This window comes from Macrotis lagotis, chromosome 1 (genome assembly GCF_037893015.1).
Source record: "Macrotis lagotis isolate mMagLag1 chromosome 1, bilby.v1.9.chrom.fasta, whole genome shotgun sequence".
In the NCBI taxonomy this organism is placed as follows: Eukaryota; Metazoa; Chordata; class Mammalia; order Peramelemorphia; family Peramelidae; genus Macrotis; species Macrotis lagotis.
Genome location: NC_133658.1, coordinates 499,234,865 through 499,250,726, shown reverse-complemented (window position 1 = coordinate 499,250,726; position 15,862 = coordinate 499,234,865). Strand labels below are relative to the sequence as shown.

Sequence of the window (15,862 nt, the reverse complement as noted above, 5' to 3'; positions counted from 1 at the left end):
GGTCGGTGCGGCCTGGCCGCGGGGGCCGGCGAGGGGGCGCGGGCGCGGCCCGGCCCCTCTGCTGGAGCGGGTGAGGGAGGGGAACGGACCCCGGGGGGAGGCCCTGGCCAGCCGCGGCCTTCCGGGCCCGGGGCTTTGCGGGCCTGCGGCCGGGCCTGCTGCGGACCCGGCGCTCCCCCTCGGACACACCTGTAGTCCGGAGGCCCCGAGTTCAAATCCGCCTCGCACACTTTTTCACGTGCTAGCTGTAGGATCCTGCGCAAATTATTCTCGAGATTATTTTAGCTTCTAGCAAGATGATTTTTCCCGGGGAACTATTTCTACTGCCCCACCAATTCAGCAGATTTTTGTAACTTCCTACGACCCCCAAGATCAAATAAAAAATTCTCTGCTTTCCTTTTTCTTTTTTAATGTTTTTTGTTTTTAGGTTTTTGCAAGTTAAATGGGCTTAAGCGGCTTGCCCAAGGCCACACAGCTAGGCAATTATTAAAGTGTCTGAAGCCGGATTTGAACCCAGGTACTCCTGACTCCACTGCGCCAGCTAGGCGCCCCTCTGCTTTCCTTTTAAAGCCCTTCATAGTCTCTCCTTTTCGGTGTTCTTACTCCTCCCTCCCCCCCCCCCCCCCCCCCCCGTACTCTTAGGTCTCTTGCTGTTCAATACTCATCTCCTTCTTCAGGTGAATTTAATACCTTTCTCTCAAACTAGAAACTTTCCTTCTTTCCACCAACTGACCTTCAAATATGAGTTAAAATTCTGGGCGTCATAATGCTGGTGTCTTCTTCCTGAGAATTTATCAACCTCCTTGTTCTTAGCTGCCCGAATGTTGCCTCCCTCATTACTTCTTGAGATACTAGAGATGGTGACTGATTTATTTTTTTGCACCCCTGGGCACAGGAGTCTGACACTGACAGTGTCATTTGGGTTGTTGAAGATGGAATGAAATCAAAGCATTTTGTAAACCTTTAACATTTATAAATTTCAACTATTATGAGGACAGGAGAGATTAAGCATTTATTAAGCTCCTTCTGTGTCTAACAGGCACTTTTTAAAAAGTATTATCTTGTTTGATACTCACAAACCTGAGAGGTGGGTGCTGTTTATTACCATCCCGTTTTTTTTTACAATTGAGGAAACTGAGTCAGATTGTTTAAGTTGACTTGCCCAAGGTCACACTGATGCTGGATTTGAACTCAGATGTCTTGACTGTCTTGAGAGGTACACAGAAAACAAAAATATTTTTTCCTCATGCTATTAAATTTTTCTTTTCAGATTTTAAAATTGCCTTTAACATTCTCTGATAGAATACTTAGCTTCTTCACTTGATTTTATTTTTTCAGTTACTTGCCAAGATAGTTTTCAACAGTCATCTTTTTGTAAGTTTTTTTCCCTTGGTTTTTACAAGGCAAATGGGGTTAAAGTGTCTTGCCCAAGGCCACACAGCTAGGTAATTATTAAGTGTCTGAGGCCACATTTGAACCCAGGTACTCCTGACTCCAGGGTCGGTGCTCTATCCACTGCGCGTTTTGAGTTCCACATTTTTTTACCTCTTTCTCTCTTTCTTCCTTCCCCATGACTGGAAGAAATCTGTCATAGATTTTATATATATATATATATATAGGTATAATCACATTTCCATAGTAATCATATTGTGAAAGAAGAATCAGAACTAAAGGGAAAAAACCCACAGTGTTTTCTCTGGACATGGACGACATTTTACAAATCCTCTAGAATTGACTTGACTGAGAGGAGTCCAGTTGATCATCATAAAATGTTGCTGTGTGTACAGTGTTTTCCTGCTTCTGCTCATTTCACTCACATGAATTCATGCAAGTTTTTCTAGGCTTTTCTGAAATCTGCTCATAATTTGTTTTTGTTTTTCCAAGGCAATGGGGTTAAGTGACTTGCCCAAGTTCACACAGCTAGGCAATTAGTGTCTGAGGACAGATTTGAACTCCAGTCCTCCTCCAGGGTCAGTGCTCTAACCATTGTGCCACCTAGCTTCCCTTCATAATTTCTTTTTCTTACTATTTTATTTGATTTTTCCAATTAAATGTTATGAAAGTTTTTCAACATTCAGCCACTTGCATCTTTATAAGTTACACATTTAAGAGAGGTTTTTAAAAGGTGAACATAGTATCCATTCAGATTCTGTGGGATTTTTTTCTCTGCTCATGATTTCTTAGAGAACAATTGTATTTCATGGCATTCATATGCCACAGTTTGTTCAACCATTCCCAATTGATGGTCATCTCCTCAATTTCCAGTTCTTTGCACTACAAAAAGAACTGCTATAAATATTTTTGTACATGTGGGTTACCTACCCTTTTTTTTGTAATCTTTTGGGAGACAGATATAGGAGTGGTATTGTTGGATCAAAGGGTATGCATAGTTATGTTGCTTTTTGGATTAGTTCCAAATAGTTCTTCAGATCAGCTCACCACTCCACCAGCAGCATTAGAGTTCCAGTTTTTCCACAAACCCTCTAACATTGATCAGTTTCCTTTTTTTGTCACTGGTTAACCTAATAGGTGTAAGGTGGTGCCTCAGAATTATTTTAATTTGCATTTTTCTAATCAATAATGATATAGAAAAATTGTTCAAATACCTATAGATACCTTTGACTATAGGCATAATTTCTTCATATGAAAACTACCTGTTCATGTGCTTTGACCATGTATTTCAATCGAGGAATGACTTGTATTGTAAATGTGACTCAGTTCTCTATACATTTTTTTTTTTAGGTTTTTGCAAGGCAAATGAGGTTAAGTGGCTTGCCCAAGGCCACACAGCTAGGTAGTGTCTGAGACCGGATTTGAACCCAGGTACTCCTGACTCCAAGGCCGGTCCTTTACTGTGCCACCCATCTGCCCCTCTATACATTTTCAAAATGAATCTTTTATCAGAAACACTGGCTGTGAAAATTGTATTGGTTTTATTTGTGCAGAAACAATGTAATCAAAAGTATCCATTTTAAATTTTATGATGCTCTCTGACTCTTGTTTGGTCATAAACTCCTCCATAGAGCTGACTTAAACTATTCCTTGGTCTTCTAAATGACTTAACCTTTCTAATGTCTTAAATTCTGTACTCATTTCAACCATATCTTGATATAGGATGTGTTTCACTTCATTTTAAAATGAGTTTACAGTTAATAGAACCTTCGAGGTATTTTCTAGGGAATAGTAAAACTATAATCATCAAACTTAAAAAAAGGATTATGCATTATTTATCAATTAATAAATGTTTGTTAAGGTATAAAATCAATCTGTTCAAAGGCCACATTAGGTGATATTATTTGAAGTAATCATGGATAAAAATAAATAATTCTGTGTCTAGACTTCTGCTCACCTTGAGTGGTTTGTTAAAGGTACTTCCTCACATCTACAGCGTCCATGTTACTAGATTCCTGGGCCAAAGCAATACACAATAGGGTTAATTGTTGCCTCCTCTCTTGAAGTAGATGACTCTACTAGCTTAAAGTAGGCTTAAAGTCTTACTGGTTGGTAGTGGAATTAATCAACCACAGAGTAGGATGTCACTGATATAAGCATATTTAATAAATAAAGGGAATATTCTTTCCTTTTGAATTAACCTTTCGCTGATCCATTATATAGCATTTTAAAGTTTATAAAGTGTTTTTATAGGTTTCATGAGCTGTACAATAATCTTGTGAATTAGATTGCAGTCAGTGTCAAAAGTGATAATCCAATCCAGGTCCTTCAATGACTTCAAGCTGAGCACCATTAATACTGCCTCACAGTTCTATACTGGTTTACTTTTTATTTTTAAATGTTTTAACATTTTCTTATAAATCATTTAATAAACAAAAGAACAATATATACTGGTATGGGAATTGTGAAATTTTGTTATGTAGATCCTTTTATTTTCTTAGTGTATATTAAATTTAACATGCAAGTAATAAAATTGCCTTGTGTCCTTTTCTGAATGTAACTATTGCATCCTTCTGGGTTGTATTTTTAGGTTTTCTTGTTGCTTTTTTTCTTTCCTTTCCTTTCCATAACTCATTATTTACCATTCTTTACATTTTTATTGGGGTTTTTTTTTCAAGGCAGTGGGGTTAAGTGGCTTGCCCAAGGTCATACAGCTAGGTAATTATTAAGTGTCTGAGGCCAAATTTGAATTCAGGTCCCCCTGACCACAAGGTTGTTGCTCTATCCACTGCAACACCTATCTGCCCCCATATTTACTCTTAATATCAATTTTTTCTCAATGATGGCAGCTAGAAGTGGCACAGTAGATAATGCTTGGCCTGTAGTCAGGAAGGCTTCTCAAGTTCAAATTTGGCCTCAGACATTTAACTAATTGTGTGACTGGACAAATCACTTAACCCTGCTTGCCTCAGTTTCCTGTTGTAAAATGAGTTGAAAAGGAAGTGGCAAAATCTCCAGAATCACTGCAAAGAAAACTTGTTGGACCTGACTGCAACTACTGAACAAAAACAATGAATTTGTGAGAAAAATATTCTCTCTTACAAGTAAAGGAACTTGGGCTCCAGGAGGTTCTGTGACTTGCTGGTCAAAATTAATATTAGAATTCAGGTCATTTTACTTCAAGATCAATTCTTAAATTTTTGAGGATTTTTATTTTTTTTAATACTGCTTTGGATTCATGAAGATTTCTGTATTTCCACCAGTACAGATAGCAACCCACTTGAGTTGGGGTTTTTTTTTTGGGGGGGGGAGATAATATTCTGATAGTTTAATTCCTTTCATATGACCTAGCTACATGATCAGGTCCTTACTATTTCACATTGTGTTTTGGTAAAAGAAATAGGAACTAGCAAAACAACCTTTTGTTAATTTTAAATTAAAAAATTTTTGAAAGCAGTTTTTCATTTCCAAAATTCTTTACCTCCACTATTCCCTCCCCTCTCCCTCCTCCCCTCCACCCCCCAGCAAATAGGAAGGCAAGAAAAGCAAAACCTATTAGAAATCTGTGTAGTCATGGAACACACAAATCAAAATCCCATTTTCACCCCTTTTTCACTCCAAATTGTTTAATTTTATTTGTCCTAACTCCTTAACCATTGACAGGTGAAATTGAGAAAGTGAAAGTAACAACAGGCTAAATAAAGAGCTTTATAACATTATAAAGTTCTTAGTGGACTATTCTGCAGACTTCTAGATTTTTAAGTAAGACAAATTTGCCACAGGTGTAGAGTAAGCAGAAAGGGGGCCTTGTCTTGGTGGATGGAGGGTACCAGCATGCAATTCAAGGACATATAAGGACTCAAATGAGAATAGGAGTAGGAACATTCCTGTGCCAGCAATGTGGGGACCTATTGGAATCCAGAAGAAGAACAAGGGTGGGTGTGTGTGTGTGTGTTGAGGGGATATCCTGGTATGGACTGGAAAAGAGGTGACATGGGGACAGGTGACAGACATGCAGTACAGGGCAGGGTCTGGACCCACAGGTGGTGGAGAGTCAGGTAAAGTTCTCCCCTTGGGGTGCTGGAGGTCTCAGTTTTTTAATTGTAATTTTATTTTTCTAGCAAATGTTTTTTTCTTTCAGAATTCTTTACATTGTGAATTTAAATAGAACTCTCAGTAATCAAAAACTGACTAGACCATATTCTGTCTAGACTATGCATACTGGTCTCTTGTAAAACTTTGGATGATGGGATAAATAATGATAGCTTAACTTTATAAACCCTTGACTTGTTTGTATTTTCACACATACATTTTTTTAGTTCAGTCCTCACAACAAACTTGTGAGGTCCGTTGTATAGATACTGTCTTTACTTTTGAAATTAAAATGAGTAGGAGAGGCTAGGTGGCTCAGTGGATAAATCACTGGCCCTGGAGTCAGGAGTACCTGGGTTCAAATTCAGTCTCAGATACTTAATAATTACCTAGCTGTGTGGCCTTGGGCAAGCCACTTAACCCCATTTGCCTTGCAAAAACCTAAAAAAAACATTAAATGAGTGAAGGATGACAGACCAAAATTTGAAGGAGATTTTCAATATTACCAGTTCATTCTAGACTTAAGATTTTTAGGGTCATACATTAAGAAGTGGATAGAAGTCAAGAGGATCTGATCAGAGTTCAAATTCAGCCTCAGTAGTTACCTGTCTGTGATGAAGTCACTTAACCCCATTGCTGTAAAAAAACCAAATGGTTTAAAAAAGTGGGAAGTATTTCAGGGGTCATATAGTTCAAACCTTTCCAGAGAAGTTAATGATTTGCCTAGGTTACAGAGGATAATCAATAGAGCCAAAGCTTAAACCCAGGTCTTTTGACTCTGGATATTAACATTTTTTCACTGTACCATGACACCTCTTCTGAAAATGAATGCTTATAAACCTTTTTTAAAAACTGCGAATTTGACAAATATGAGCTTTTCATTATACAAAGAACAGAAAAAAGAGATTTATATATGAAACTGAATCTTTTTTCTATATGTAGTACCCTTAGGTTTATTTCCCTAACTCTCACTTATTCAATCCCCAGAGTGTATATACTTTTAGAGTTCTAGGGATGGATACCTTGAATGGACTAGAGTTTCTTACCCCCCCCACCTTCCCTTGATTAAGAACCAAGGCATAATAACATTTTAGAAAGGTACTTTTTATTTCCAATTTTTTTTATTTAAGGCAATGTGGTTAAGTGACTTTCCAAAGGTCACACCGCTAGAACAAGTGTCTGAGATCAGGTTTGAACTCAGGTACTCCTGACTATAGGCTGGTGCTCTATCTACTGTGCCACCTAGCTACCCCCTAGAAAGGGTACTTTCTAAGCATATGGTAGCATAAAGACAATTTTCCAAAAATCTGGGGCACCTCTGAACATACAGAGTATCTGGAGTTGGGAAGAATAGGCATACATGTAACATGTTACATGTGTTAGAGAACACACAAGTCATGTGAATTTAATGGAATACCACTATGTAGCTCTACAAACAAATTTGGAATTTCTCTGTTAATTATTATGTAAATGTGAACCTATATGAACTAGTTCATAGTGAATGAGCAGAACTAGGAGACAATTTATATAATAAATTTGTAAAGATTAACTTTTAAAAACTTAAGAATTCTGATCAATGACCCACCATGTAATCATGAAGTCTGATAACCTAACATTATGATAATGAATCTTTTTTTTTTTTTTTAGATTTTTCAAGGCAATGGGGTTAAGTGGCTTGCCCAAGGCCACACAGCTAGGTAATTATCAAGTGTCTGAGGTTGGATTTGAACCCAGGTACTCCTGACTCCCAAGGCCGGTGCTGTATTCACTGCGCCACCTAGCTGCCCCGATGATGAATCTTAACTCCTGAAAAAGAAGTGGTACACTCAAGATGCAGAATGAAGCAAATTTTTAGATATGACTGAGTGGAATATTCCCTCTTAAGAGTTAATTAATATTCCTAGTGAAGTCATCTCAGGGTTAAAAATTATTAAAACAAAGACTGACTATTACCTTTAGAAGAGGGAGAGAGGCCTTGCATTCCCAGTCAGACACCCTCCCCATTCTGCTAGGGAGTGAAACAGGGGACTGTTTCCAGAAAGACCTTGCATTGATTCTGTTAGGGAGGGAAACAGTGGATTACTTCCAGAGAAGAGACCTTGCAGTCTTAGTTAGCCGCCTATTTGATAATAGACTGGGAGAACAGTAGCCTGCCTTCTCTTGTTTGATAAGTGCTAAACTAAGAAGACGTCATATACTCAGATATTTACAGAAGGTCATTAAAAATCTTCTGACACCCTCTCCATCTGGATGGTGAGGTAATATTTTATGAAAATATTTTATTCTCTTTGTTGCTGGGTAGATTTTTCTTGTAAAGATTGTAACTGTAAACCTTAACCGATCAGGTTGGAAGAGAGGGGGCTAGGGAGTGTGGAAACATTCTAGGCCATACAATCTTGCTTAACTGTCACCTCGGGGCAGCTCCTTGATCTTCACTACCTTTGAGACTTGGAACATGCCTTTTTCTCTAGAAAAGCAAAAATAAACTTTCTTTTTTGCTCACAGGAGTCTCTCTATTTTTTTTAAGTGGATTTTTATCCCACACATGACCAATGTAGGAATTGTTTTTTCTTTCTTCCAGTGAGGGAGGGGAAGGAGATCAGAGGAAAAAAAATTATTAAAAAGTGAAAAATAGAACATCAATGGCAAAAAGACAACTCAGGTTTCTTGGTCATTGGAAATCTTTGTGATGTCCTCATGAAGTTCCCTTTAGGTATAAATTCTTTTCTGGGTTTTTCTTAGATGGTGAAGTCACTTTTCCTCATTGTGTCTAGTTAGTGTTACCATTCGTAACAGATGTTTCCAACTACAGCATGGGAGGTTTCTACTATCATTGGTTTTCTTTCTAAGTTTTAAATTTAGCATGGCAGTTCTACCACTACCTTGTCTGTCCCTTTCTGAATGAATTTCCTTCTGCTTTCTTTTGGTGTATTGTGAAACTTAAAAAAAAATTATTTTAACTCTGAAACTTTAGCATGTATTATGAATTTTAACTCTTCCAGTAATTGTTATTTTCCTATTTTTCAACTTTAGATACTATGGATCACTCTTTCTTCCTTGATACTTAGTAATCAACTTTTGACACTATTCTCCTGATTATCCTTACTCCTTTCTGAGCACTCCTCTGTCTCCTTTGCTGGATTCTCATTTAGATTATGCTTTTTAACTAAAGGTTGGTCCCTTAGGATTTTGTCCTGAACTTTGTTCTCACCTGCCACTAAACTATGTCATTTGGTGATCTCATCATCTCCCATGGATTTAAAAAATATTAAGAGGTTACTAATATTTTATTAGTATTCATTATTGTCAGATACCTACAAAATGAAAAGTTTCAAGGTTGAGTTTTTCTTTTCTGCTCTTGACTCCAAACTGCTTAATTATCCTTGACTTTCTTTCTCATTTGAAACCATCATGGGATCACAGATCTCAAGTTAGAAGGGACACCAGAAGCTATTTTGTTTATTTCCTTAGATTTTATTTATTTATTTAGTTTTTGTAAGGCAATGGTGTTAAAGTGACTTGCCCAAGGTCACACAGCTAGGTAATTATTAAGTGTCTGAAGCAGGACTTGAACTCAGGGTCTCTTAACTCCAGGGCTGGGGTTCTATCCACAGCACCATCTAGCTTCCCTTCCTTACATTGAGAGCTACAGAGGGCTGTGACTTGACCAAGTTTGCACAAATAAGAGAGATCTGATTTTGAATCCAGGTCCTCTGACTTGAGTCAGTGTTCTTTCCAAATACCACATACCATATTGTGTGTGTGTGTGTGTGTGTGTGTGTGTGTGTGTGTATAATTGTTTTCTCTGGTTCCTGAATTTCCTGATTGAATTTTTTTATATCTTTGAATAAACAAGTATTTACTTTCTTTTTCTACCTTCCTTGCAATTTAAAAGAAAAAGACCAAAACTTTATAATATATAAATTAACTTATATATATATAATAAAGTCGAGCAAAACAAATTTCCACATTATTTATGCAGTTTAAGAATGTATGTCTTATTCTGCAGCTTGAATCCATTAATTCTTTCTTTTTTTGTGAGTGGATCACATTCTGTATGATAAGTCCATCACAAAAGTTACTTCCATATTTTTCCAACGTTGCCATTGCTGATCGCAACTCCCTCCTTTCTTATTTCTCCACTACCATGTACTATATTTTCTCTCTCCTTTCACTCTGACTCTGCTGTGGGGTTGCTGAGTGGCGCAGCAGACAGATCCCTGGTCCTGAGGCCAAGAAGCCCTGAGCCCCCATACCACCCCTTAGGCCCAGAATCCACCTGGCCCTATGGTCCTGGGCAGGCCATCCAATCCCAGCCCCTTGCAAGAAGTAAAAAAAGAAAATGTGTTATATCTGACCACTGTCCCCCCATGGTCCATCCTCTCCTCCTTTATTCACATCCCCACCCCTTCCCCCTGCTCCCCCCTCCTTCTTACTCCAGATGTCTATACCCCATTGAGTATATTTGCTGTTTCCTCTCCTAGCCATCTCTGATGAGAGCAAAGGTTCCCTCATTCCCCCTTGCCTCCCCCCTTCCATATCATTGCAATAACTCATTGTAATAAAAAAATTCTTATTATGTGAAATAGCTTGGACTATTACCCCTCTCCTTTTTCTTTCTCCCATTCCATTTCCCTTTTTTTCTTATTGACTCCATTTTTACACCATATTTTATCTTCAAATTCAGCTTTCTCCTGTGCTTCAACTATAAAAGCTCCCTCTACCTGCTCTATTAACTGAGATGGTTCCTATGAATATTATCAGTATCATTTTTCTATACATGCAGTTCATCCTCATTAAGTCCCTCATATTTCCCCCCTCTCCTCCAATCTCCATGCTTCACCTGAGTCCTGTATCTGAAGATCAAACCTTCTGTTCAGCTCTGGCCATTCCAAAAGGAACCTTTGAAATTCCCCTGGTTCAATGAAAGTCCATCTTTTTCCCTGGAAGAGGACATTCAGCCTTGCTGGGTAGTTCATTCTTGGCTGCATTCTAAGCTCTTTTGCCTTCCGGTAAATTGTATTCCAAGCCCTACGAGCTTCCAATGTAGCTGCTGCTAAGTCCTGTTGATCCTGACTGCAGCTCCACGAAATTTGAACTGTGTCATTCTAGCTGCTTGTAATATTTTCTCTTTGACTTGGGAGTTCTGGAACTTGGCTATAATATTCCTGGGGGTTGGTTTTTTGGGATCTCTTTCTCGGGGGGATCGGTGGATTCTCTCCATTTCTATTTTGCCCTCTGCTTCTAGAATATCAGGGAAATTTTCCTATAGTAATTCTTTGAAAATGATGTCAAGGCTCTTTTCCTGATCATGACTTTCAGATATTCCAATAATTTTTAAATTATCTTTCCTAAGTCTGTTTTCCATATCAGTTGTTTTTTCAATGAGATATTTCACATTTTCTTCTAATTTTTCATTTTTTTGGTTTTGAAGTATTGATTCCAGATTTCTGGTAATTTCATCAGTCTCCCTGAATTCTATTCTTTGTCTGAAGGATTTATTCTCCTCAGAGAGTTTTCTTATCTCTTTTTCCATCTGGCCAATTTTGCTTTTTAAAGCATTCTTCTCCTCAATAACTTTTTGAACTGTTTTATCCATTTGACCTAAGCTGTTTTTTAGCATGCTATTTTCTTCAGCATTTTTTTCGATTTCCTTGACTAAGCTGCTGACTTCATTTTCATGTTTTTCCTGCATCTCTCTCCATTCTTTTCTCAGTTTTTCTTCCAACTCCCTCATTTGATTTTCAAAGTCTTTTTTGAGCTCTATCATAGCCTGAGCCCAATTTCTGTTTTTCTTGTAGTCTTTAGATGCAGGAGCTTGTGCTTCCTCATCTTCAGACTGTGTATTTTGATCCTTCTTGGGCTCATTTGCAAAATATTTCTCAATGGTCTTCCTCTTGTTTTTTTGTTCATTTTCCCAGCCTAAGCCTGTTTTGGGGGGGGTGCTTCCTGAGCTTTTGGGGCACTCCCACAAGGGTCTCAGTGTGTGAGGTTCTGTCCTCCCTCCTGGTCTGTGAATGACCATAAGTGCCCCCCTCTGCCACGGGGCTGAGGAGGGTGGGGGGCCCTGCTGTTCTATGGGGGGGCCTAGACTGTGATCAGGATCTGAATGTGGTCAGAGCTCCAGAGTCCTGTTCCAGGGGCAGAGGACGGAGCTCTGCAGTCTCTCTTCACTCCCCTCCCTCAGCCCAATGGGCTCATGCCCTGGGGGCTCCTGCTTACCGGCTCCACCTGCTTCTGTTTCAGGGTCTGGGCTGCCCAAAGACCAGGCTGCTGGCTGTGTACCCTGAGGGCTGGTGCTCACCGGGGTGCAGCTCAGGAGACTCCCCCGCTGCTGTGAGCTGAGGCTCCCAGCGCCCTGGGGCTGCCTCTGGGAGGCTGAAGTTCTTTGGCTCTGGCAGGCCACCCCTCTGGCGGCCGCCTCTCCAACCCTGGGGAGCAGAGCCTTTCTGCTCTTTTCCAGGTTACCTTGAGTAGGAGAACTGCCTCACTGGGTCCCTTTGTGGGTTCTGTCTCTGGAAAGTTTAGTTAGAGTTCTTAGTTTATGAGTTTTTATCAGAGAGCTCCTAAGACTCGATCCCTTCATGTCGCCATCTTGGCTCCGCCCCCCCCCATTAATTCTTTCAAAGATGGATAGCATATTCAGTCATCAGTTGGTCAGTATTCTTAGATCTTTCAAAGCTGTGTGACTATGTGATGTACTTGTTTCAAACAAGTCTTCCTCAGGTTTCTCTGAATCTATCCCTTTTTTTTATTTTGAAAGGAATAATTAAATCCCATTACACTTCAATAAGATTATTTAGCTGTTTCTCAATTGATGATTCCTGAAATGTTTCCTGTAATATTTTTGTATGTTTGAGTCCTTTTCTTCTTTCTTTGATCTTATGGGGAGTATAGGTTTATTAGAAATTTTGCTGAACTGAGGGTATAGACTTTCTGGACCTGGTTCCACATTCTTTTCCAGAATGATGTTAACAATTTATAGCAGTGTATGAATAAACTCTCCTCTATTCCAACAATAATGTCATTTTCCTTGGAGCGGCTAGGTCCTGCAGTAGATAAAGTACCGGCCCTGGAGTCAGGAGTACCTGGGTTCAAATCTGGTCTCAGACACTTAATAATTACCTAGCTGTATGGCCTTGGGCAAGCCACTTAACCCCATTTACCTTGCAAAAACCTAAAAAAAAAATAATGTCATTTCCCTTTTTTATCACTTTGGACACTGTTGATCACCCTTTCCTCCTTGATAACTCTTCTTGGGTTTTTGAGACCCTATTCTCTCCTGATTATCCTCCCACTTGTCTGACTACTCCTCTATTTCCTCTATTAGATTTTCATTCAGACCATTCTAACCAAAGGTTGTCCCTCAGCATTTTGTCATGGGGTCTCTTCTCATCTGCCTATGTATTACTTCACTTGGTGATCTCATCTACCTTCCATGGATTTAATCACCATTACTATGATGATGATTCACAGATCTACTTCTACTTTCAGCTTCTCTGCCAACCTCGTTTTTGGACCTCCAACTTCCTTTCCCACATTTCAAATTAGATGTCCAATAGAAACCTTAAATTTAACATATCCAAAGCAACCCATTATCTTTTCCCAGAACCTTTCCTCCTTCCTCCTTTCCCTAAAGGGTAATACCATCCTCCCAGTCCCCAGCAACCTAGGACCCATCCATTAGTTTTATCTCTTTTTACTCTTATCCAGATAAATCTGTTGCTAAAGCCTGGTGATTTCAACATCCACTTGAGACCTGAATTGGATTGAGTTCACATTTCATCTATCTTTTAAAATAGCTGTGAATCAACTTTTGCTTCAATTCATTAATCGTTTCTCCAGATTTTCTATTAAATATGTTAGGTAGCATTAGCCTGCTGAGAGATCTACCTGCCTGAAGTTGTGATCCCCCAAATTCCAATGTACAATAAAAGAAGCTGGGACAGAGCTCCAAGTCAATAATCATTAATTAAAGGGACTTGTCCCCTTTTAGTGAATAGGATTCAGATTTTCCTCATGATCTGAAAGGTTCCCTTTCTCAAGGACCTTTTTTAAAGAGACATTGCAAGAAAGAACAGTACAACTTTAGCATATAAACTCTTTTGTAAAAAAACAGAAGAGTGAGCAGAAAATTAATAATACTTAGAAGACAATTATAGTTATTTGCTACTTTACATGGAAAATTTGATTTCCAGTTCCCTTGCTAAGTTACTTTAATGTTAGAATGTAAACTTTTTGAAAGCAAGAACTATTTTGCTTCTTTGTATTTGTTTCCCCAATGCTTCAGTACCCTCTCCAGTCATCTGATCGGATCTGGCCTCTGACCTTAGATGACTCCAGAGGAGAAAATAAGGCTGGTGGCTTTGCACAGCCTTCCCTCCTTTAAATTCAATTCAGTTGTATGTTATGTCATTTTCTCTCTATATATTCCTTCAAGAATGAAGGACAAACAACAAAACAGACAATGTATACAGTTAGGTTCTTGTTGAAACTTATTGGATTGAGTTCACATTTCATCTGCCATTTCAGAACAGTTGTGGATCGACTTTTTCCTCAATTCAGTAATTTAGTTTCCCCAAATTTTCTATTAAATATGTTAGGTAGATGTAAAAAGTAATTTAAAAATAATAAATCTGATTAGAATTTCAGTTAAGATGCTTATTGTGAAAAAACCCATCTATTTAAAAGTAATTTTTGAATAACTATTAGTAAAGAGAGCTTTAAAAGGCTTTACTAGAAAGACCATTGAGCTTTTGTATTAGAGGACTCCAATTCAGATCCTTTTGACTTCCTGTTTGATTTCATTCAATTTGTTTAACCTCTCTTTATGTCATGTTTATTTGTAAAATGAACAGTCTGGTTTAGATTATGTCTAAGGTTCTACTCATCAAATCTCTAACCTCTGAGGTGAAAATAGGAAGTGTTTTGTTAGTACAGACTATAAGGGGATTTTTAGATCTTAATGTACTTTAATTTTGAATGCTTTTATGCCAGGAAAAATGGCCAAATCTTAAATCACTATAGTAACTTTTAAAATTGTAGAAGGAGCATGTTGATAGGTAAATCCCATAACCTCAGTCAAGAGGGGAATTTTTTTTTAAAGATTTTATTTATTTTGAGTTTTACAATTTACCCCCTACTTCCCTTCCTCCACCCCCCACAGAAGGCAATTTGCCAGTCTTTATGTTGTTTTCATGGTATACATTGATCCAAATTGAATGTGATGAGAGAGAAATTATATCCTTAAAAGACGAAAGAAAGTAAGTATAAAAGATTGCAAGATCAGACAGTAAGATATTAGGTTTTTTTTCTTCTAAATTAAGGGTAATAGTCCTTGGTCTTTGTTCAAACTCCACAGTTGTTTCTCTGGATACAGATGGTATTCTCCATTGCAGACAGCCCCAAATTGTCCCTGATTGTTGCACTGATGGAATGAGAAAGTCCATCAAGGTTGATCATCACCCCCATGTTGTTGTTAGGGTATACCATGTTTTTCTGGCTCTGCTCATCTCACTTAGCATCAGTTCATGCAGATCCCTCCAGGCTTCCCTGAATTCCCATCCAAGAGGGGAACTCTTTGAAAAGACCTCAACCAATTTCTACTATCTTCAGCAATTTTAGATGCTTCATGTTTGTTTTAGCACATAAGATTGGGGAAGAGCTGTGGAGCTCCTTATAGTGAGAAATTTATTTGTACATTTTTAGTAGGAAAAGTTACTGTAGTATTCATTTAATTCAGTATTCTAAAAAAAAAAAATTGTTGCCTGAGGAAGGATTCTGATCCAGAGATAATACTGACTTTCATTTGTTTTAAAATGATGTAAAAATGTGCTTTAGGAACACTGAGGCTCTTTTTTTAGTTTGTTTTTGGGAAATCAGTTGACTCAGATTGTAGACCCCCCAAAGATTGCTCTTGAGACTTAAGAAAATATAGACTTCACATAATTTTTTTTCTTTTGTTTCAGCTCTGTCCAAAGTTTTTGCATACAAATTCTACCAGTCATACGTGGCCTTTCAGTGCAGTTGCTGAACTGATAGGTATGTAATTTGCAGTTTTAGTAATGGATTTTTCTAACCTGTTTGTTAACAAAAGAAATTTATACATGTTTATATGTTGTGAGTTTAAATAAATGAATTTTTACATCAGAGCTCATGAAATGGTTCATAAATGAAAAGATTGAAAATCCAACTTGAAATGTTACATGAAAACACCAGGGATAGATAAATTTGTTTCTCCTCAGTACATGATGTGATCTTGGGAAAAAGGATTCAGGATTAGTTGTTTTCCATTATTGAATTGTAAACTCAGTGTTCAAGCAGTAAAATTCTTTATTCAAGATACATTCTATAAAAGCTCCATTTACATTTTTTATAT

At 38.1% G+C, this 15,862-nt stretch overlaps 1 protein-coding gene across 3 annotated transcripts in view; it reads left to right on the top strand.

Moving 5' to 3' along the window:
* Positions 1-15,862, top strand: part of MORC3 (MORC family CW-type zinc finger 3) — a 77,310-nt gene that overhangs the window by 277 nt on the left and 61,171 nt on the right. For 2 of the 3 annotated variants that reach the window (XM_074213941.1, XM_074213940.1), the window contains exon 2: positions 15,453-15,525. The exons of the other annotated variant lie outside the window; for it this stretch is intronic. In XM_074213941.1, the coding sequence (XP_074070042.1) occupies positions 15,453-15,525 (73 nt within the window). The remainder of the gene's footprint in view (positions 1-15,452; positions 15,526-15,862) is intronic. 3 annotated transcript variants of the gene reach the window in all.